Here is a 24,391-nt window from a genome sequence, read left to right as displayed (position 1 = left end):
AAAGAACTGACATTTTGACAATATTGAGTGTTCCTCTCCATGAGTATGGAGTGTCTCCCCTTTTAGTTTTTAAATTTTCTTTATAATCAGTTTGATGTTGAAAGTAGTTCTTTATCAGTTTGAGAAAGTTTCCCACTATTCCTAACTTTTTTTTTTTAACATCACGAATGGGTACTAGATTTTTTTCAATGCTTTTTCTGAATCAATTAATATGATCATGTGATTTTTCTTTTGAAGCCTATTGATTTTTGAATGTTGAACCAGCCTTAGATATCTGGAATAAATTCCACTTGGTTGTGATGGGTAGTCCAAAATATACATTGTTGGGCTCTCTTCACGGGGCGATCCAAGATGGCGGCCTAGAGGGAGACTGCACCCACAGTCGCGCCAGAACCCAGGAGTTAAGAAGGGGAGGCACTGAGAGACTCGGACTGAAATAGAGCCACAGGTGAGTCTGCCCACTGGGTAAAGCTCGGCCCGGGTGGCAGGCCCAGATAGAGGTGGCTTATCAGAACCGGGCAGAGCAGCTAGAGTCATCCACAGGCAGCCCTGCGCACTCCGGCGGTGGGCCCCGCCCACACAGCCAGCTTCTCCAGGTTCTCCGAACGGAACTGGCCCGCTAGTGAGAGCCTTTCTGACCAGAACAAGCTCCGAGTCCTGGAGCCACTGCAGCGCAACGTACTCCGGCAAACAAGCAGCTTCAGGGACCAGGATAGGGCAGCCAGAGACCCCCCCAAGTAGCCTGGACCCCTGCGGTGGGAGGTGCCTTTCAAGGCTAGCTTCTCAGACCAGACCGCCCAGTGAGAGGTTTTCTACATAGAACCAGCCACAAGTCCCCGAACCAACGGAGAGCTTCAATCTGCAAGCAGCCTCTGGGATCAGGGCAGGGCAGCCAGAGAACTCTTCGGGCAGCTCTGCCCACTCCGGTCACAGGCTCTCTTCACAGGGCGATCCAAGATGGCGGCCTAGAGGGTGACTGCACCCCCAGTCGCTCCAGAACCCAGGAGTTAAGAAGGGGAGGCATTGAGAGACTCAGACTGAAATAGAGCCACAGGTGAGTCTGCCCTCTGGGTAAAGCTCGGCCCGGGTGGCAGGCCCAGATAGAGGTGGCTTATCGGAGCCAGGCAGGGCAGCTAGAGTCTTCCCAAGGTAGCCTTCCACACTCCGGCAGTGGGCTCCTCCCACACGGCCAGCTGCACGGTGCAGGACCACAGTGAGAGCATTTCCGCACAGAACCAGTTCCAAGCCGTGGAACTAGTAGGGGGCTAGGGGCAGTTTTCTTCGGATGCGCTGCTTTATCAGATTCCTCCAAGACATCAGGCTACTGAAGGCTGGGAGGTGATACACTGGAAATCTTATCGGGACACTATAAGCCAATAGAGGAAATCTGCAATATCTCAGATTCCCACTGACATCTGTCCAATATGAGAAAACAAGGGAAGAAAATGTATCAAACAAACCTAGATACTACATCAATAAAACCCAATGACAGCACAGCAGAAGAAATGTCAGAAAGGGAGTTCAGAATGTACGTAATTAAAACGATCAGGGAAGCTAATGAGGAGATGAAAGAGCAAATGCAGGCATTGAAGGAGGAGATGAAAGAGCAAATGCAGGCATTAAATGATCGCACCAATCAACAGTTAAAAGACCAAATACGGGAAGCAAGAGATCATTTCAATAAAGAGTTAGAGATACTGAAAAAAAAAGAAACTGAAATACTTGAAATGAAGGAAACAATAAATCAAGTTAAAAACTCCATAGAAAGCATAACCAATAGGATAGAACACCTGGAAGACAGAACCTCAGACATTGAAGACAAATTATTTAACCTTGAAAGCAAAGTTGGCCAAACAGAAAAGATGGTAAGAAATCATGAACAGAACCTACAAGAATTATGGAATATCATGAAAAGGCCAAATTTAAGAATTATTGGGATTGAGGAAGGCTTAGAGAAACAAACCAAAGGAATGAACAATCTATTCAATGAAATAATAACAGAAAATTTCCCAAATCTGAAGAATGAAATGGAAAACCAAGAACAAGAGGCTTATAGAACTCCAAACATACAAAATTACAACAGACCCACACCAAGGCACATTATTATGAAAATACCTAACATACAAAATAAAGACAGAATTTTAAAGGCCGCGAGAGAAAAGAATCAAATTACATTCAGAGGGAAACCAATAAGAATATCAGCAGATTTTTCAATCCAGACCCTAAAAGCTAGAAGGGCCTGGAACAACATTTACCAAGCCCTGAAAGAAAACAGATGCCAACCAAGAATCTTATACCCAGCAAAACTTACCTTCAAATTTGACGATGAAATAAGATCCTTCCATGATAAACAAAAGCTAAAGGAATTTACAAAAAGAAAGCCAGCATTACAGAACATTCTCAGCAAAATATTCCATGAGGAAGAGATGAAAAACAACGATGCAAATCAGCAACAGGAGGCGCTAGCCTAAAGGAATAGCCAAATAAAGGAGAAACCAAATCATGTCAAAAACAAATATGAGTCAATTGACTGGGAATACAAATCATATCACAATAATAACCATGAATGTCAATGGCCTGAATTCATCAATCAAAAGACACAGACTGGCAGATTGGATTAAAAAGAAAAATCCAACAATATGCTGCCTGCAAGAGACTCATCTCATAGAAAGAGACACCCATAGACTAAAGGTGAAAGGATGGGGAAAAACACCATGCACACGGACACAGCAAAAAAGCTGGAGTATCCATCCTCATCTCAGATAATGTGGACTTCAAACCAAAACTAGTCAGAAGGGATAAAGAAGGACATTACATGCTGCTTAAGGGAAGCATAAATCAGCAAGACTTAACAATCATAAATATCTATGCCCCGAACATTGGCTCATCCACGTACGTCAAACAAATCCTTCTCAATTCCAGAAATCAAATAGACCACAACACAATAATACTAGGTGATTTTAACACACCTCTCTCACCACTGGATAGATCATCCAAACAAAAACTGAATAAAGAAACTATAGATCTCAACAACACAATCAACAATTTAGACTTAACGGACATATATAGAATATACCATCCAACAAAGAACGAGTACACTTTCTTCTCAGCAGCACATGGATCCTTCTCTAAAATAGACCATATTTTATGCCACAAAGCTACTGTTAGCAAATACAAGAAGATAGAGATACTACCTTGTACTCTATCAGATCATAATGGATTGAAATTAGAAATAAATGACAGAATAAAAAACAGAAACTTCTCCAATACCTGGAGATTAAATAATACACTATTATATGATGAATGGATAACAGAAGACATCAGGAGGGAAATAAAAAAATTCTTAGAAGTAAACGAGAACAAAGACACATCATATCAAAATCTCTGGGACACTATGAACGCAGTACTTAGAGGAAGATTTATTTCATGGGGTGCATTCAAAAAAAGAAGTAGAAATCAACAAATAAACGACTTAACACTACAGCTCAAAGCACTAGAAAAAGAAGAGCAGACCAATACCAAAAGTAGTAGAAGACAGGAAATAGTTAAAATCAGAGCCGAAATCAACGAAATTGAAACAAAAGAAACAATTGGAAAAATTAACAAAATAAATAGTTGGTTCTTTGAAAAAATAAATAAAATTGATAAACCCTTAGCCACACTAACAAAGAGAAAGAGGGAGAAAACTCAAATTACTAAAATTCGGAATGAACAAGGAAACATCACAACAGACACGAGTGAAATACAAAACATAATTAGAAGCTACTTCGAAAATCTATACTCCAACAAAACAGAAAACCTCGAAGACATCAACAAATTTCTAGAGACATATGAATTACCTAAACTGAACGAGGAGGACATACACAACTTAAATAAACCAATTTCAAGCAATGAAATAGAAGAGGTCATCAAAAGCCTACCAACAAAGAAAAGTCCAGGACCAGATGGGTTCTCAGTCGAGTTCTACAAAACCTTTAAAGAAGAGCTCATTCCAATACTTCTCAAACTATTCCATGAAATAGAAGAGGAGGGAATCCTCCCAAACTCGTTCTATGAAGCCAATATCACCCTGATACCTAAACCAGACAGAGACACATCGAGAAAAGAAAATTTCAGACCAATATCCTTAATGAACATCGATGCAAAAATTCTCAACAAAATATTAGCAAATCACATACAAATATATATTAAAAAGATAGTGCACCACGATCAAGTGGGTTTTATCCCAGGGATGCAATGTTGGTTCAACATTCGGAAATCAATAAATGTCATTCACCATATCAACAGACTTAAAGTTAAGAATCACATGATTATTTCAATAGATGCAGAAAAAGCATTCGATAAAATACAGCATCCCTTCATGCTCAAAACACTAGAAAAAATTGGGGTAGTGGGAACATTCCTTAACATTTTAAAGGCAATCTACGCTAAGCCCATGGCTAATATCATTCTAAATGGTGAAAAACTGAAAGCGTTCCCCCTAAAAACTGGAACAAGGCAGGGATGCCCTCTTTCACCGCTTCTATTCAACATCGTCCTTGAGACTCTAGCCAGAGCAATCAGACAAACCAAAGAAATTAAAGGGATACGAATAGGAAAAGAAGAACTCAAACTATCCCTGTTCGCTGATGACATGATTATATATTTAGAGGAACCTGGAAATTCCACCAGAAAACTTTTAGAACTCATAAGTGAATTCAGTAAAGTAGCAGGTTACAAGATCAATGCTCATAAATCCAATGCATTTTTATACATAAGTGATGAATCTTCAGAAAGAGAAATTAGGAAAACTACCCCATTCACAATAGCCTCAAAAAAAATAAAATACTTGGGAATCAATCTCACAAAAGAGGTGAAAGACCTCTACAATGAGAACTACAGAACACTAAAGAAAGAAATTCAAGAAAACCTTAGAAAATGGAAAGATCTCCCATGTTCCTGGATAGGCAGAATTAATATTGTCAAAATGGCTATACTACCTAAAGTGCTATACAGATTCAATGCAATTCCAATTAAAATCCCAATGATGTACCTTGCAGAAATAGAGCAAGCAATTATGAAATTCATCTGGAAGAATAAAAAACCTAGAATAGCTAAAGCAATCCTCAGTCGCAAGAGCGAAGCAGGGGGTATTGCAATACCAGATCTTCAACTCTACTACAAAGCAATAGTAACAAAAACGGCATGGTATTGGTACCAAAATAGACAGGTAGATCAATGGTACAGAATAGAGGACATGGACACAAACCCAAATAAATACAATTTTCTCATACTAGACAAAGGGGCCAAAAATATGCAATGGAGAAAAGATAGCCTCTTCAACAAATGGTGCTGGGAAAACTGGAAAACCATATGCAATAGAATGAAATTAAACCCCTATCTCTCACCCTGCACAAAACTCAACTCAAAATGGATCAAGGACCTCGGAATCAGACCAGAGACCCTGCATCTTATAGAAGAAAAAGTAGGTCCAAATCTTCAACTTGTTGGCTTAAGATCAGACTTCCTTAACAGGACTCCCATAGCACAAGAAATAAAAGCAAGAATCAACAACTGGGATAGATTCAAACTAAAAAGCTTTCTCTCAGCAAAGGAAACTATCAGAAATGTGAAGAGAGAGCCTACGGAGTGGGAGAATATCTTTGCCAACCATACCTCAGATAGAGCGCTAATTTCCAGAATCTATAAAGAACTCAAAAAACTCTACACGAAGAATACAAATAATCCAATCAACAAATGGTCTAAGGAAATGAACAGACACTTCACAGAAGAAGATGTACAAGTAATCAACAGATATATGAAGAAATGTTCAACATCCCTAGTAATAAGGGAAATGCAAATCAAAACTACCCTAAGATTTCATCTCACCCCAATTAGAATGGCGATTATCAAGAATACAAGCAACAATAGGTGTTGGCGAGGATGTGGTGAAAAAGGAACACTCATACATTGCTGGTGGGGTTGCAAATTAGTGCAGCCACTCTGGAAAGCAGTGTGGAGATTCCTCAGAAAGCTTGGAATGGAAACACCATTTGACCCAGCTATCCCACTCCTTGGCCTATACCCAAAGGACTTAAAATCAGCATACTACAGAGATACAGCCACATCAATGTTCATTGCTGCTCAATTCACCATAGCCAGATTGTGGAACCAACCTAGATGCCCTTCAGTTGATGAATGGATAAAGAAACTGTGGCATATTTATACAATGGAATATTACTCCGCAATGAAGAATGATAAAATTATGGCATTTGTAGGCAAATGGACGAAATTGGAGAATATCATGCTAAGTGAGATAAGCCAATCTCAAAAAACTAAAGGACGAATGATCTCGCTGATAAGCGGATGAGGACATATAATGGGGGGTGGGAGGGGTTAGCATTAGGTTTAGGGTTAGGTTTAGGGTTAGGGATAAGGAGAGCGGTAAGAATGAAGGAAAGAAGGACTGTATAGAGGGAAAAGAGGAGTGGGAGGGGTGGGGGGGAAGGAAAAAAAATAAACATCATTGCCCTATGTAAACGTGTGATTACACAAATGGTATGCCTTGACTCTATGTACAAACAGAGAAACAACATGCATCCCATTTGTATACAATTAAAAAAAAATAAATATATATAAAAAAAAAAACAAAATATACATTGTTGGATTTGATTTTGTTGAGGATCTTTGCATCTATGTTCATAACAGATAATGGTTTATAGTTTTCTTATAATGCTTTTGTCTGGCTTTAGTGTTTGGGTCATGTTGGCCTCATAGAATGAGTTAGGAAGTATTCTATCTGCTTCTGTTTACTGAAAGAAATCTGAGAAAATTGGTTGTAATTTCTTTAATGTTGGGTAAAATTCACCAGTGAACCCATCTGGACTTGATGCTTTCTGTCTTGAAAGGTTGTTAATTATTGATTCAATTTCTTTAATAGATACAGGACTATTCATTTTGTCTATTTCTTCCTGTGCAGTGTCATCAGATTGTGTCTTTCAAGGAATTAAATTGGTCCATTTCATCCATTTTGTCAAATTTGTGAACACTGTTGTTCATAGTTTTATTCTTTTGTGATGTTCCCTCTTTTGTTTCTGATGAATTTAATTTGCTTGTCTTTTTCTAGTTTCCTAAGTTGAAAACTTAAGGGTATTGATTTTAAATATTTTTCTTTTCTAATGTATTTATTCAATGTCACAATTTCCCTTTGAGTACCATTTTCACTATATCCCACACATTTTGATAAGTTGTATATTCATTTTTGTTCAGTTCAAAATATTTTTAATATTTTAAATTTCTTATGAGATTTTTTTCATTGACCTTTTTTTTAAAAAAATTGTTAATTTCCAAGAATTTTGGAATTTTCCTGCAATCTCTTTTTTTCTTTTAAAAATTTATTCTAATTTGTTTATACATGACAGTAGAACGCATTTTGACATATGGTACACAAAGGAAGCATATCTTCTCATTCTTCTGACTGTACATGGTGCTGAATCACATCAGTAGTGTAATCATATGTGCATATAGGGTAATAATATCTGTCTCATTCTACTGTCCTTCCCATCCCCATTGCCCCACCCCTCTCTTCACTCACCTCTACATAATCTAAAGTTCCTTTATTCTTCTGTACCACCCCCCACTATGGATCAGCATATGCTTATCAGAGAAAATATTTGGCCTTTGGTTTTTTGGGATTGACTTATTTCACTTAGCATGATATTCTCTAGTTCCATCTGTTTACCTGCAAATGTCATAATTTCATTCTTCTTAAGGCTGAGTAAATAGTCCATTGTGTACATGTACCATACTTGTACACATTTTCTTCATCCATTCTTCTGTTGAAGGGCATCTAGGTTGGTTCCATAGTTTAGCTATTGTGAATTAAGCTGCTATAAACATTGATGTGGCTGCATCAACTGTAGTTTGCTGATTTTAGGTCCTTTGGGTATAAACTGGAGTGAGATAGCTGTGTCAAATGGTGGGTTCATTCAAAGTTTTCTGAGAAATCTCCATACTGCTTTCCATAGCAGTTGCACCAATCTGCAGTCCCACCAGCAGTGTATGCATGTACCTTTTCCCCCACATCCTTGCCAATGGTTATTATTGCTTGTATTCTTGATACTTGCCATTATGACTGGAGTGAGATGAAATCTTAGGGTAGTTTTGATTTGCATTTCTGTAATTGCTAGAGATGAGCATTTTTTCATATGTTTGTTGATCATTTGTATTTCTTCTTCTGTGAAGTGTCCACTTTCTTAGCCCATTTGTTGATTAGTTATTTGGTGTTTTGATGTTTAAGTTTTGAGTTCTTTATATATCCTGGAGATTAATGCTCTATCTGAGGTTTGTGTGGTAAAGATTTTCTCTCATTCTTTAGACTCTCTCTTCATGTTATTGATTGTTCTTTGCTGAGGAGAAGTTTTTTATTTTAAATCCATCCCATTTGTTGATTCTTGATTTTACTTTTTGCATTTTAGGAGTCTTGTTAAGGAAGTCAGGTCCTAAGCCAACATGATGAAGATTTGGGCCTACTTTTTCTTTTATTAGGTGCAGGATCTCTGTCCTAGTGCCTAAGTCTTTGATCTACTTTGATTTTTGATTGATTTTTGTGCAGGATGAGAGACAGAGGTTTAATTTTATTTTGTTACATATGAATTTCCAGTTTTCCCAGCACCATTTGTTGAATAGACTATCTTTCTTCCAATGTATACTTTTGGCACCTTTGGTATGAGATAACTGTATTTATGTGGGTTTGTCTCTCTGTCTTTTATTCTGAACCATTGGTCTACATGTCTATTTCAGTGCCAATACCATGCTGTTTTTGTTACTACTAATCTGTAGTATAATTTGAGGTCTGGTGTTGTGATACCTGATGTTTCACTCTTCTTGCTGAGGATTGCTTTGGCTATTCTGGGTCTCTTATTTTTCCAAATGAATTTCGTGATTTCTTTTTCTAGTTCCATGAAGAATGTCATTGGGATTTTAATAGGAATTGCATTAAATCTGTATAATGCTTTTGGTAGTATGGCCATTTTGACAATATTAATTCTGCCTGTCTAAGACCATGGGAGGTCTTTCTATCTTCTAAGATCTTCTTCAATTTCTTTCTTTAATGTTCTGTAGTTTTCATTGTAGAGGTTCTTCATTTCTTTTGTTAGATTGATTCCCAGGTATTTTTTTTTTGAGGCTATCATGAGTAGGGTAGTTTTTCTAATTTCTCTTGCAGTGGATTCATCACTTATGGATAGAAATGCATTTGATTTATGGGTATTGATTTTATATCCTGCTACTTTGCTGAATTTATTTATTCTAGAAGTTTTCTGGTGGTTCAGATCTCTTAAATATAGAATCATGTTGTCAGCAAATAGTGATAGTTTGAATTCTTATTTTCCTATTCATATCCCTCTAATTTTTTCCTCTGTCTGATTGCTCTGGCTTGAGTTTCAAGGACTATGTTGAATAGAAGTGGTGAAAGAGGGCATCCCTGTCTTGTTCCACTTTTTAGAGGGAATACTTTTAATTTTTCTCCATCTAGAAGGATATTGACCCTGGGCTTAGCTTGCATTGTTGAGGTATGTTCCTACTATCCCTAGTTTTTCTAGTGTTTTAAACATGAAGAGGTGCTATATTTTGTCAAATGATATTTCTGTATCTATTGATATAATCATATGATTCTTGTCTTTAAGTCTGTTGATGTGATGTATTGTGTTTATTGATTTCTGTATGTTGAACCAACCTTGCATCGCTGGCCTGCCGTCTTTCTGTTATTGATTTCTAGTTTAATTTCATTGTGGTCCGAAAGCAGGTTATTGTATGAATTCTATTCTTTAAATTTTTTTTATTCTTTATTTTTTCTTTTTAGATATACATGACAGTAGAATGTATTTTGACAAATTATACATACATGGAGTATAATTTCCTGTTCTTGTGATTGTACGAGATATGGAGTTACAGTGATCTTGTTCATTTTAATATATGAACATCAGAAAGTTATGCTGATTTATTGTACTGTCTTTCCCATCCCCCGACTCTTCTCTTTATTCCTCTTTGTCTAATCCAATGAACTTTTATTCCCCACTCCCTTACTGTGTGTTAGCATCTGCATATCAGAGAGAACATTCAGGCTTTGGTTTTTTGGGATTGGCTTATGTCAATCGTCTCCAGTTCCATTTGTTTACTGGCATATGCCATAATTTTATTCTTCTTTTTGGCTCAGTAATATTCCATTGTGTATATATACAACATTTTCTTTATCCATTCATATGTTGAAGGGCACCTAGAGTGGTTCCATAGTTTAGTTATTGTGAATTGAGCTGCTATAAACATTGATATGGTCATGTCACTATACTATGCTGATTTTAAGTCCTTTGGGTATAAACCGAGGAATGGGATAGCCAGGTCAAATGGTGGTTTCATACCAAGTTTTCTGAGGAATCTTCATATTGCTTTCCAGAGTGATTGTACCAATTTGCAGTCCCACCAACAATTTATCAGTATACCTTTTCCCCCACATCCTTACCAACTTATTGTTTGCTTGCATTCTGGATAATGCTATTCTGACTGGAATGAGATGAAATCTCAGTGTAGTTTTAATTTGAATTTCTATAATTGCTAGAGTTGTGACAATTTTTTGTATATTTGTTAACTGATCATATTTCTTCAGTTCCTTTGCTCATTACTGATTGGGTTATTGATTTTTTGGTGTTGAATGTTTTGAGTTGTTTTGTTGTTGTTGTTGTGAACTCAGGGGTGCTTAACCACTGAAACACATCCCCAGCCCTTTTTTATATTTTATTTAGAGGACAGGGTCTCACTGAGTGCGTTAGGACTCTCTAAGTTGTTGAAGGTGGCTTTGAACTCACAATCCTCCTGCCTCAGCCTCCTGAGCCACTGGGATTACAGGCATGTGCCACTGTGCCCAGTGTGAGTTCTTTATATATTCTGGAGATTAGCACACTATCTGAGATTCAGGTGGCAAAGACTTCCTCATTCCATCGACTCTCTGTTTGTTCTTGGTTGTTTCCTTTGCTGTGAAGAAGCTTTTTAGTTTGATACCATCCCATTTATTGATTCTTGATTTTATTTCTTGCAACTTTAGGAGTCTTGTTGAGGAATTTGGTTCTTAAGGCCAAATTTGGGCCTACTTTTTCTCTAGTAGGTGCAGGGTCTCTGTCTAATGCCTAGGTCCTTGATCTCTTTGAGTTGAGTTGGTGCAGGATGAGAGATAGAGTTTTAATTTCATTTACTACATATGGATTTCCAGTTTTTCCAGCATCATTTGTTGAAGAGACTATCTTTTCTCCCAGTGTAAGTTTATGGCACCTTTGTCTAGTATGACATACCTGTATTTATGTGAGTTTGTTTCTGTGTCTTCTGTTCTATGCCATTGATCTTCATGTCTGTTTTGGTGTCAAAAACCATGCTGTTTTGTTACTATAGCTCTGTAGTATAATCTGAGGTCTGGTATTGTGATGTATTCTTTTAAATTTGCTAAGGTATATTTTATAACCCAGAGTGGTATATGTTGTTGAGTGTTCCATATGAGTTTGGGAAGAATGTATACGGTTGGCCCTTGGTATGTGCCAGGAATTGGTTCTAGGACTTTGACAGATACCCAAATCTACAGATGTTCAAGTCCCTTGTATGAAATGACATAGAATTTACATAATACCTGTGCATATTCTGCATATACTTTAAGTTGTCTCTAGATTACCTATCATACCTATAGACAATGTAAATATCATATAAGTAGTTGTTATATTGTTTAGGAAATAATAACAAGAAAAGTTTGTTCATGTCATCATAGACACTTTTTTTTATCAAATATTTTTGATCCATGGTTGATCAAATTCACAGATAGGAAACTCGTGAATAGGGAAAGTCTGTGTATTCTACCATTGGTGGATGAAGTAGTCAATTAGACATTAATTAAATCTAGTAATCGATGGTGCTGTTGAGTTAACCTTGTTCTTACCAATTTCCTGCTTGCTGAATCCTGTTCTTGTCTGGTAGAAGAAGGGGGTTGAAGTGTCATAGTAGATCCTATTTCACCTTGCAGTTACAACAGTTTTACCTCATGTATTTTGATGCTCTGTTGTGAAGCATATCCACATTAAGGATTGCTGTGTCTTACATTATCGTTATGTAATGCCCCTCTTTTTCCCTGATAATCTTCCTTTCTCTGAAATCTGCTCTGCCTGAAATTAACATAGCTACTTCTGTTTTCTTTTGGTTAGTGGTAGCATGGCATACTTTCTCCATCCCTATACTTTTAACCTCTATGTGCCTTTTTTTAAAGTGGGTGTGGTAGCACACACCTGTGATCCCAGTAACTTGGTAGTTTGAGGCAGGAGGATCACAAGTTCAAGGTCAGCCTCAGTAACTCAGCAAGAACCTGTCTCAAAATTAAAAAATAAAAAGGACTAGAGATGTGGCTCAGTGGTAGAGCACCCTGGGTTTAATCCCCAGTACTGAAAAAAAAAAAATGAACATTTTTATGATTCAGTTTTCTAAGTGCATCATATATATATTTAAACTTTTTATAGTGGTTGCCCAAGAGTTTACATGTTTAAATGTTTATCATTTGGGTCTGGGCTGTATCTCAGTGGCAGAGCACTTGCCTAGCACATGTGAGGCACTGAGTTCGATCCTTAGCACTGCATAAAATAAAAAAAGTAAAATAAAGGAATACTGCCCATTTACAACTACAAAAATTTTTTTTAAAAAATGTGTATCATTTAAAAACTGTGAAATGTTTAATGAATTTGTATATCATCCTTGCTTTAAGAATATGCTAACCTTCTCTGTCTTGGTCTAATTTTTGTACCTGTGTTACCCAAATGAGCAGTTCTTTCTCATTTTTAGGAAGTAATAAGCATCAGAAACAGATATTGCCTTGAGGTGAACATATATCTCTTCCTCTGGATCCTGAGTATCAGTCTAGACTTTCAGAACTAGATAATAGCAGCCCCACAGTTTTTATCACTGATTGTTTTGTATTATACCCTAACTTCATGGTCAGGATTGGACCCACATGCTAGTTCCCTAGGCCCCTGCAGTTTTGTCAGTGTAATTTTAATTCTCAAACATCACTTCTCCTTCATCCTCAGAACTGCCATTCATTTCTCAAGATGAAAAATAACCAAGCCATCTTCACTGTAGAAGAAGATGGTGTGGTCATAATTCTTGGGCTACATCTTAATAACCTTTTTCCTTCTTCTTTTTGTTTTTGACAGATGTGATGTTTACTGGCACAGCAGATGGCCGTGTGTAAAAATTGAAAGTGGTGAAATAGAGACCATCGCCCGATTTGGCTCGGGCCCATGCAGTAAGTGGGCAACAAGTCATTCAAAAAGGTGCCGCCTATGGAACTGCTTTTCCCTAGATGCCAGCTTTACCCTTGGAGAACAAGAAGCTGTGACCATTTGGCAGAGAGAACATGAGTGGAATCTGCATTTGCCAGGTGGTGGCTGGACCTCATAGGGCTTGGTGGTCACCCAGCCGGATGGTGGCCATGGAACCTGTTGAATACTTTGTGGGGCTACACCTCTTCACCATTCCACTTGTTGTGGTCACTTTTGTGGTAGTTTCAGAGATTAATTGGTGGTATTGGAGTGCTGCTGTAGAAAAGCATGTGGCTTTATCATGACTAAAACACTTATGCATAATTCCTGCATTAGCTTCTCAAGAATTTAGCAATGTCATTCAGAGTAAATGCCCTTAAATCATTACAGGTTTTGGAAACCCTAGAGTAGAAGACTTCACTGTCTAAAAATTGATAGTCCACAGGCTTATTTTATTTAATTTTGTTATTTTATGTTAGTTATTTGTGTATTATTCTATTTTATTTTATTTTTACTTTGTTTTATTTTTATTGTCATTTCATTTCATACTGGGGATTGAAACCAGGGCCGCTTTACCACTGAGCTACATCCCTACCCCTTTTTAAATTATTTATTTTGAGGCAGGGTATCACTAATTTGCTGAGATTCTGCTAAGGCTGGCCTTGAACTTGTGATCTTCCTGCTAAGTTGCTGGGATTACTGGTGTGCACCACCATGCCTGGATTTTTATTTTTAATTTTTTGTGATCCTGGGGATTGAACTCAGGGCTTTGTTGTGCCAGGTAAATTCTCTACCATTGAGCTATACCCCTAATTTACCATTTTTAATAGCTGGAATGTTTTTATAAAATGATGCATTTTCATTATGAAATAGATAGAGTATAGACATATTAAAAACAAAACTAAAATTACTTAGTCTTCTCAGATGTAACTGTATGGGTATTTTAGTGAGTAACTTTTCAGGTATTTTTCTATTTATGGATACTCACACCCACTCAGTTTTTTATATGATGGATCATACTCTGTTTGGTTATTTAATCTCCCTTTTTCTCCTGCATTTTGGCAATAAGCAGCCCACAGTGAGCATGTCACAGTAGGTACCTGCACTAAGCACCTACATTAAACACCTTGCAGTGAGTACCCACAAACACCACCGCCCATAGTGAGCTTCTATTGTGGACATCTACAGTAGCACTTGCAGTGAGTACTCTGGAGTGAGCACCTTCAGTTAGTACTCTGCAATAGCACCTACATTGAGCATCATGAAGTGAGCACTGTAGGGATTGGTCTAGTTCTCATGCCTTGACTCTTTTTGCTCTGTCCATCATGGTGTCTATTTAGGGAAATGGATGAGATACTTGGACATTGAGGAGGGCAGTCACCAATTCCTGTCTGTTTGTCTTCCTAGAAACCCGAGATGATGAGCCTGCTTGTGGGAGACCTCTGGGCATCCGGGCAGGGCCCAATGGGACTCTTTTTGTGGCTGATGCATATAAGGGACTATTTGAAGTAAATCCTCAAAAACGTACGTGACAATAATGTGTTTCCTTCTGTGATGATTTCATGTCTTTTAGACAATGTGTGTGTAAGTAGATTTAATAGAATTTGTTAAGAATAGTCTGCTAGAAACTCTAATATTTTTTTACTTACTGAATGGTACCAAAAGCATTGCCTACAAATGTTAGCTAGGTTTAGCACAGAGCTTCCTGTGTGGTGGCATTTGATCCATGCTGATTTCTTCTGTTATTTGTATTTAGCTACAGATTCTCAGGGGACACATTTGGAGATTTTAGACCTTTTCTTCCTCTCTTTAGGTCTTTATTTTTCTTTGTATTTCTGTATCTTGTACTTTTTCTGTCTTGTTACCACCCCCTTTTTCTTTTTTCTTTCTCCAGCTTTTCCTCTTCCCCCCCTCTTCCACCCCCTGACTGGTCATGTTGTCACTTTTACTAGTGTTACAATATTTGCTGTGCATATGTTCTTGGTGGAGGTTCATGCTGTGGAGAAGACTGTCTGTGGGGGCCTGATTGTGGACACTGGCCACTGGGTAGCCCTTGCTCTGCCATTTGATGACTGTGCAACTGTATGCATTACCTGGCTTCTCTGTGCTCAATTTCCTCATGCATAATAAGATAGGGATGATAGTCAAACCTGTCTTGTGGTATTGCTGCCAAGATCTGAATCAGATTATATATGAAAAGAACTTAATACTCAATAAATGTTCTATTATTTTTATTTTATTTTATATTTTACTTCTTAATTTTATTTTGTAATGTTATTTTACATTGTTATTTTATATCATTTTATTATATTTTAGTCTAAGTCTAGTCTGGTCTACACCGTTACTGAGATGGGATCTTACTGTGTTGCCCAGACTGTCTTCAAATGTGACTCAAGCTATGCTCCTGCCTCAACCTCTTGAATAATTGGGACTATGGTACATGCCACTGAGCCTTGCTATTTTTAAGAATATACTTCTTTACTTAAAAGCTGATGAATGGAACATTTATATTTTTCTCAAGCAAAAATAATACTTTAAAGTCTTTAACATAACACTTGATAGTTTTTTATTTCTCTCCCCTCCTTATTGTGTGTTAGCATTAATACACTGTTTTTACATAAGAAAGAACAGATCTTCTGACATATGATAGTGGAGAAGCTCATTTTTGTTTTTTCCTTTGACACCAGTTAGGCTGATTATTAATTTGAAATTATTGAGAAGAAAGATCTTAGAGTAAAAGCAAATCTTTTTCTTTCTTTTTTCTAACTTCAGGTGAAGTTAAACTGCTTCTCTCTTCTGAAACACCCATTGAGGGAAAAAAAATGTCCTTTGTGAATGATCTGACCATCACTCGGGATGGCAGAAAGATTTATTTCACAGATTCCAGCAGCAAATGGCAAAGACGAGATTATCTGCTTCTGATCATGGAGGGTACTGATGATGGTCGGTGAGTGTTTGCTTCACTCTTCCTCTCAGCTAATCAGCCAGTTGTGGTGGCTTCAGCAGAACTCATTACTTCTAGGAACCGTGGGAGTGTTTCTGGGCAAAATATTTCTGCTTGTCGGAAAGGAACTTAATGGCTTCTGGAATCAGGTGGTGGAGCAGGATGCTATCATTTCCTCTTTGAGGAACTAAAATGAAACTGACCAGTCTATCTAAGGGGGTGGTTCTAGACAGACTGGTAGAGTACCATAGACAGACCTGGATTTCCGGCTACCCCTCAGGAAGGGTACCCCTATGACTGGAGTGTTGGTGCTCCTAGGTCAGTGAATGAATCGAGTGTGAGGTTCTCTGGAAGAGGACTCTGTGGATCTGCTATGGTTGAGGAAAGGCCCCCACTGGCTAGCCTGGGACAAGGTCCAAGCAGAAGACCCCAAGGCCTGGTCACTCTAAGTGTGAGACTGAGTCACCTCACACAGAGCCCATGCCCCAGAGGCCCAGAATAGGGAGAAAAACTCCAAGCCCCTGAAGGCCATGGACTCTCACCTGTGTGACCCACCATTTTTGATCTCCACAGCCTGCTAGAGTATGATACCGTGACCAAGGAAGTGAAAGTTCTTTTGGACCAGTTACGGTTCCCTAATGGAGTCCAGCTTTCTCCTGAGGAAGATTTTGTCCTGGTAGCAGAAACAACCATGGCAAGGATACGAAGGTGTGTGTGTGTGCTAGCTGAACTGTCAGTTGTTTGCCAGAGTTCACCATGGCCAGGGATGGGATGGAAATGTGGTTGACAGAACTCTGAATGCAGTAGGGCACCCTCTCCTTTGTGTAATAATGGTAAAAGTATATGAAAAAAATGTTGAACATTTTTAGCAATGAAGGAATGCCAATTTAAAGCTGCGCTGAGATTTCATCTTATACTAGTCAAAATGGTAGTCGTCAAGAATATAAATAATAATAAATGCTGGAGAGGATATGGAGAAAAAGGAACACTTTTACATTGTTGGCGGGATTGTAAATTAGTACAGCCACTGTGAAAATCAGTATGGAAGTTCCTCAAAAAACTAGGAATGGAACCACCATATGACCCAGTTATATCACTCCTCAATATTTATCCTAAAGAATTAAAGTTAGCATACTATAGTGATACATGCATACCTATCCCATGTTTATAGCAACACAGTTCATAGTAGCCAAATTATGGAACCAACATAGGTGTCTGTGAATGGATGAATGATTAAAGAAAATATGGTATATATACACATTGGAGTTTTATTCATCCATAAAGAAAAATGAAATTATGGAATTAGGGGAGCAGAATTCATAATAGCCAAACTATGGAACCAGACTTGGTGTCCATTAGTCAATGAATGGATAAAGAAAATGTGGTACATATACACAACAGAGTTTTATTCACCTGTGAAGAATGAAACTATGTCATTTGCAGGAAAGGGGATGAAACTTGAGAACATTATGTTAAGCAAAGTAAACCAAACTCTGAAAGTCAGAGTTTTCTCTCATATGTAGAAACTAGACAAGAAAAAAGAAAGTTTGGCAGGAGTTGGGGATCTCATGAAAACTGTAGGGAAATCAGTAGAGAAAAGGGACTGGCCGGGGGAGGAAAGTAGATAAAAGGGAAGTACTGGAGAATGATATTGGCCAAATTATTTTATTATTTTGAGTACATGTATGACTGTATAACAATGGATTCCACCCTTATATTCAACTCTAATGAATATCAACAACAACAAAAACAATAATATGGACATAAATGGTGGTAAAAACAAAGTTCAAGGACGGGCTTTTCCTTCCTCCCATTTTTCATCCTTCTTGGGAGTTGCAGTCTGAGAGAATATCTTGATTTAATGCCACTGCACAGCCTGTTTCCCATTTCCCTGCCAGGTGGGGCCTTAGTCCCCTCAACACCACCTGTCTCTTCTTTGTTTATGCTGTTCTGGAGCCCTTGAGTATGTCCTCTGGGCCACTATACAGTATGTATCTGTGCATAATAGATACATTTATAGTAGTTTCCATAAAGGTGTTTGGGACCAAGACCACTTGGTGCTTGGCAAAATTTGTTTCTCAAATTGGGGGGCTACTACTCACTGCCTGCTTGGGTAACTTTTTCAGGGTCTATGTATCTGGCTTGATGAAAGGAGGGGCTGATATGTTTGTGGAGAACATGCCTGGATTTCCTGACAACATCCGACCCAGCAGTTCCGGGGGGTACTGGGTTGCCATGGCAACCATTCGCCCTAATCCTGGGTTTTCCATGTTGGATTTCTTATCTGAGAGACCCTATATTAAAAGAATGATTCTTAAGGTAACTATCAAAACTATAATTATAAAAGAAAAGACAATTAATCTAATTGTGGTCTGTTCTAGTTCTGCTTATAATATTCGGTGCTTATAGTGACTACTTAAAAGCACACTTTATTCATCATCCTGAAATATAAATTTAAACATTTGAACCTTTGATTCCCTGCCCTCTTCTGGTTTCTCTGTTTCTGTTTTCTTCTGTCACTCATCATCATGATTTTCTGGAGCCCCCACCTTGCCTATCAGTCTCATTCTTCCTTCTCTACTGTGACTGGTCTAACTTTCTCCACTCTTCTTTAAACTCCATGACTTTTCCCTACACCCCACCAACCTTTTTTTTTCCCCTCCACAGAGTTACCAGGTGCATCTTCCTCCTCTTCCTGTGGCCACACATATAAACTCACCTCTATCCCATACCACCTACTCTCTCCTGTCTTCTCCACGGGTTTCTGCCCTTTGACCTCTAACACACCAAACTCTTTCCCATTAAAACAAATCACCCATCCCCACCAGTGGTCAGCCATAACCCTTTCAACATGGCCTTTCAACTTGCATCATTCCATAGTTTTCCCAGTGCCCTTCTGTGATATACCCTGAATCACAGCTCAGCACATTTGCACTGTGGGTGTGTAACTTGCTGACAGGTGCTTGTATAATGCAAGTTGAATAGGTATTTGAAATTGATTTCAAATATTTGTAACATAGGGTCTGGAGGTGACAAGCAGAAGTTATTGAACCCACTGTACTTGCCCATGTGTGTGTGCCCACATTCTTGGTCAGGTTGGTGCATGGCCTTCAGTGATGCGAGTTCAGTAGGTCACTGTGTGGAAAATCTTGATCTGTTCAAAAATGTTTCTCTTCTTTGCCTTGTTGGCTTTACAGCCATGATTTATTCCTGTTGGACCTAGGAGGAGGCAGAATAGCAGAGTTGGCTAGGAGAGGGGTTTTAGAAAAGGCCAGACTGGTCAGCTGAGAGTTCCTGGGCAGAGGACTTAGTTTCTGCCTCAGTTGATCCATCTGTAAAATGGAAAGAATAGTAGCATTTCATTTGATGCTGAGAATATTTAATGAGACTATGTACACAGTGCCCTTAGCTGAGTATAGTTCTGTCATTTGAGCCATATCCCCCTTACCCTTCATGTCTCCTTTTACTCATTTTTCACCCACTAGAGCTGTTCAATTTCTGTCAGTGTTCCTGCAGCCAGAATGAGATTGTCATACGTTCTCTCTTGGGGATGAGGGTTGTGTCTCTTTTCTCCAACTAGAACATTTTATTTATTAGTTTTAAGACAGTCTTAAAGTTACAACAAATGAGTAGGTAGGGGACAAAGAACTTTTTCCATGAACCATTTGCAAGTAAGTTGCTGACCTGATGTCCCTTTGCTCTCAGATACTTGGGAGTGTTTTTCCTGTAAGGATTTTGTCTTTCATTACCACCAACCAAACCAGGAAACTCACATGGATACCTTATGACTGTCTAACCCACAGGCCATTCAGGTTTTGCCAGTTGTCCCAATGTCCTTGATTACAAAATGATTCAACCCAGGATCAAACGTGACCTTTACTTGTCATGTGTCTTTATTCTCCTTCAGTCTGGAGCAGCTCCTGTTTTGTTTTGACTTTTTAGAAGCTTATAGGTCAGTTATGTTGCACAATGTCCCTCCATGTGGATTTGTGTAGTGTTCTCTTATGATTCAATTCAGGTTCTGCGCCACTGGTGGGTGTAGCATGGAAGTACTGCAGTCATGGTGTGTGATTTCTTTTGTCCCATTAGCAGTGGTGGCAGTTTTGGTCACCTGATTGAGGCAGGGAATGCCAGGTCTCTCTACTATAAAGTCACTCTTTGCCCATTTATAATTAATAAGTATCTTGTGAGTATCAGTGCCATCCATGATTTCCATTTTATTGGTGATTATGATGTTACTATCATTATTTATCTTTAAAAAAATTTATTTTTGTGGATGGACACATTACCTTTATTTTGACTTATTTTTATGTGGTGCTGAGGATTGAACCCATTGCCTCCCACATGTGAGACAAGTGCTTTACCACTGAACCACAACCCCAGCCCCTCATTATTTATCTTGATGTTCATTTTGTCTATCTGTGTTCAGTGAGAATCCCTTCAGTGTGGCTCCTGTATCTTTGGACACATTCCTTTCATTCTTGGACCACTTCCTTGCTGTCTGTCATATAGATTGTTTCAGGATCATGTGTTTTCCCTGCCCTGCCTCTAGAATTGGCCATTTCTCTAAGGAACTGTGGTTCTTTCTGGTGATCTGGGTAGTAAGTGTACCTGTTGGTTTTGGATATCCCTGTTTCCAGGGCCCCTCAAAGGACAAAGCTAGGGAATGCAGATATGTACTCATACCTACTTTTATTTGTCAACTGTTTAAGTTGAGCACAGCTGTTCATGCAGGTATCTCCACTTTCAGTCCAACACCACAGGATTAATTCTAGTTTTCTCCCTTTATTTATATCTCTTTAACACTGAAATGTCTGAATACCATTATCCTTCATATATTTACCAGTTTAATCAGTTTATCCAAATGTAACCATTCTGTAGCCATGGTCTACCTCTCATATGGCCTTGCTGCAACTCTAGATTGCTACACTGGGCCAGCCCTTCTTTCTGACTGCCTGCAGGAGCTTGCCTTTTCCTTCAAGGTCTCTGATACCCTGCACCAAGCTGTCCCTGGTGAATACTCTTTCTTACTTTGTGTGGGGTCTTAGATCTTTTGCTAGGACACTTGGCTGCAGGGACACCCCTTCACCCTGTTTGTGCTCTGACAACTTGTGCCAGGCCACTGTGATCTCCTTGTCCTCTGAATACATCTACCTGCTCAGCCACACAAGGAACTTCCTTACTGAATTGTTCATGCAGAGAAATGACATAGGACAGAGAATGTCTTAGGAAGGAAACTTCAACTGTGACTTGACTGGCCATGGTGGGTCCTGGTGTGCAGGCCGTTCTAGTAGTCAGGGAGAGGTGGTATACACATAGGGATTGCAAGACTCTGAGGTGGCCAGGTGTTATGGTTTGTATGTAAGGTATCTGCCAACAGCTCCTGTTAATGCAGGGATATTCAGAGGCAAAATGATTGAATTGTGAGAGCTGAAACAATCAGTCCATCCTAGTTTGAATGGACTAACTGGTGGTGACTGTAGGCAGGTGGGGCATTGGCTGGAGGAGTTAGGTCACTGGGGATGTGTCCTGAAAGGGTGCATCCTCCCTGTGGCCCCTTTCCCTTCCTCTCTCTTGCTCCCTACTTCCTGGCTCCCATCAGGGAAGCAGCTTCCTTCTGCCATGATGTTCTGCCTCACCTTGAACCCACAGCAGTAGAGTTGTCTGTCTGTGAACTAAGGCCTTTGAAACTGTGAACTTTAAATAAACTTTTACTCTTCAGGGTTGTTCTTGTCAGGCATTTTGGTCATAGACATGAAAAAGCTGACTAAAACACAAGGCTTATAGACCATAGAAGGACAGGGATCAAGGGTAAGGGTTGGGTTTTTGGCTTCAGCAACTGAATGTGAGGTCCTGTCTCCAGAGCCAGGGAGTCTGTCAAAGTCGAAGCATTGTTGTGAGGCTCAGCTGGAGTTGAGTATGGCAGCCAGGGATTTAGTACTGAGGTTTGGATATAGAGGTGGAAATTGGCAAGGTTTCTGAAAAAACAAATAACTAGTTGAAATGAGAGAGGGAAAATCTTTTAGGATAAGATGGAAAGAGAAGAGAGGGAAAGATACATGACCAAACAGTGGGAGGAGGCATTCCACTGGTGGTAGAAAGCCCCTTATGGAAGAAAGCAACTTTGATCCATTGCTGTTGAACCTTCTAGAGCTAAATTGACTTGAATGTCTTCTTTTAAATATTTCCAGTGACTAGGAGACATTATTCCCAGGACAGTTGCGATTGTTTAGGTATTTTCACCTGAATTAAAATGTAGAAATCTGATATTAACTTCTATATACTGGCCTTATGCAACTGAATCCTTTGTTGTAATTTCCTACCTGAGGTCCTTCTGTTCTGTCAGAAATCCTATCTCCCCAATAATTTCCCTGCTTAAAACTCTTCATCAGCCCCATGCTGCCCACAGAGTCCAAGTCTAAGCCCCTTGGCCTCGGCGTGCCCAAGAGATGTCAGAAGTGCCCTCAACAGTACTAATGTGCCAGGTGGTACCCCCCAGGCTCTGTATGCCGAACTTCAAGGAAAGTGGCAGAATTGGCTGTAGAGGTGTGTGGTGTGTGGACTTGTTTACTTAACTTACTTAATTCCCAAGCTATTTTTTGAATGTGAATTGCTCTCAATTTCCATCATTTACATCCTACACATCTGACATACTTTAATCAGGATTCGTGTACGTGTATTCTGGTTAAGTTGTGCCGGGTTTGACCCAGCGTTCTGGTGGGTGAGGTCATTCTTTGCCTTGGCTTCAGTGCATTTACTTCCTTGAGTGTGATTTGTATTTCTGCATGTTCATCTGCACTGTCCTCATGCTAGCTTGGCCTCCTTGGCCTGATCTGCAAGGGGTGGGGGCATGGCTACTCTTGCCTCTACACTGTTGGACTTCCCTGAGGAGCCTGACCATTCTTAGTTGGCAGGGGACAATCTTGTTGTCAGAAGGTAAGCTGTCTTTGCACTGTGCTTCCCTTCCAGCTGTTTAGTCAGGAGACGGTGATGAAGTTTGTGCCACGGTACAGCCTCGTCTTAGAACTCAGTGACAGTGGCGCCTTCCGAAGAAGCCTGCATGATCCAAATGGGCTGGTAGCCACCTACATCAGCGAGGTACATGAACATGATGGGCATCTATACCTGGGCTCCTTCAGGTCCCCCTTCATCTGCAGACTCAGCCTCCAGTCTGTTTAGTCGGCCCAGCAACTACCCCACCGTGCGTGCTAAGAGTCATTACACTCAACCACCATACCTGATCCAGGAGGAGCTACGGACATAGTTCTGACCCCATGTACTTGTCAGTCCTCAGAGGTGTGATAGGAATGGCTATTGCAACCCTGAGAACGTGCAGGCTCTCAAGGGCACCCCTGACTTGGACTTCACTTCATCTTTAGAGGAAAGCATAACATATCTGCCACAGGGAAGATAAATTCACGTAAAGTCATGTCTCAAAAGAAAAAAAAGTGCTTTCCGAGTATAGTAATTCTCCAGGACTTGGGAAACTTTGTGCACTTTTAACAGGTCTCAGGATTTGTTGGAGAGAGCAGGAGATGAGCTGCCCAGGAATCTTGCTATTGCTGTTGGCTCTGTCCTGCTGGCCTCAGTGTCCTCACTCTTGTTTTTTTTTTTTTTTTGTGGGGGTGATGTTGGTATAGGAGGATGGGGTACATAGTAGAAATATACTGAGGCTAGTCAGCAAGAACTGTGTGAACCAAGACTTTAGACAGTTTAGGAGCTGTGTGGGACAAGGGCCCTTGCTCCCTGAGCATTCCCTCCATAGTGGGGGGCTATCCTCCCACTTTCCACCTGCTGAAGCCTGGCCTTCCTTCATGCTGGAAGTTTTCAAGACCTTGAGTAAGCATGTAGGAAAAGTGGACTGATTCCAGTGGCAAGAAGACTTCCTGGGGTTTCTTTCTGTGAATACTTATGCTGCTGGACTTGGACAGTCCAGTGGTTTAGTACCTACTGCAGGGGTGTGTTTAGGAATGTCCTTTTTACTTCACCTCTAGACCTACAGATGTGAATAGTGCACATGTTGATGTCATATTTGTGCTAGTGTTCTAAGCCCCAAGTTGCTATGTAATTTGACAAGTCTATATACTGGTCTTAATTTTGATAATATAAATAATATGAAATCTGC

General features: G+C 39.5%; 1 protein-coding gene across 1 annotated transcript in view; it reads left to right on the top strand.

Annotated features, from left to right (window-relative positions):
• Apmap (adipocyte plasma membrane associated protein) overlaps positions 1-24,391 on the top strand; it is a 50,101-nt gene extending 25,710 nt beyond the window's left edge. Inside the window, 7 exon segments of the mRNA XM_047539635.1 lie at positions 13,215-13,244; positions 13,247-13,306; positions 14,730-14,846; positions 16,095-16,269; positions 16,840-16,974; positions 18,393-18,585; positions 23,236-24,391. Coding sequence (XP_047395591.1) covers positions 13,215-13,244; positions 13,247-13,306; positions 14,730-14,846; positions 16,095-16,269; positions 16,840-16,974; positions 18,393-18,585; positions 23,236-23,445 — 920 coding nt within the window. The 3' untranslated portion in view covers positions 23,446-24,391.

Source organism: Sciurus carolinensis, chromosome 2, assembly GCF_902686445.1.
Source record: "Sciurus carolinensis chromosome 2, mSciCar1.2, whole genome shotgun sequence".
Lineage (NCBI taxonomy): Eukaryota > Metazoa > Chordata > Mammalia > Rodentia > Sciuridae > Sciurus > Sciurus carolinensis.
Note: the sequence above shows the minus strand (reverse complement) of the source record. Positions and strands in the feature narration are given on the sequence as shown.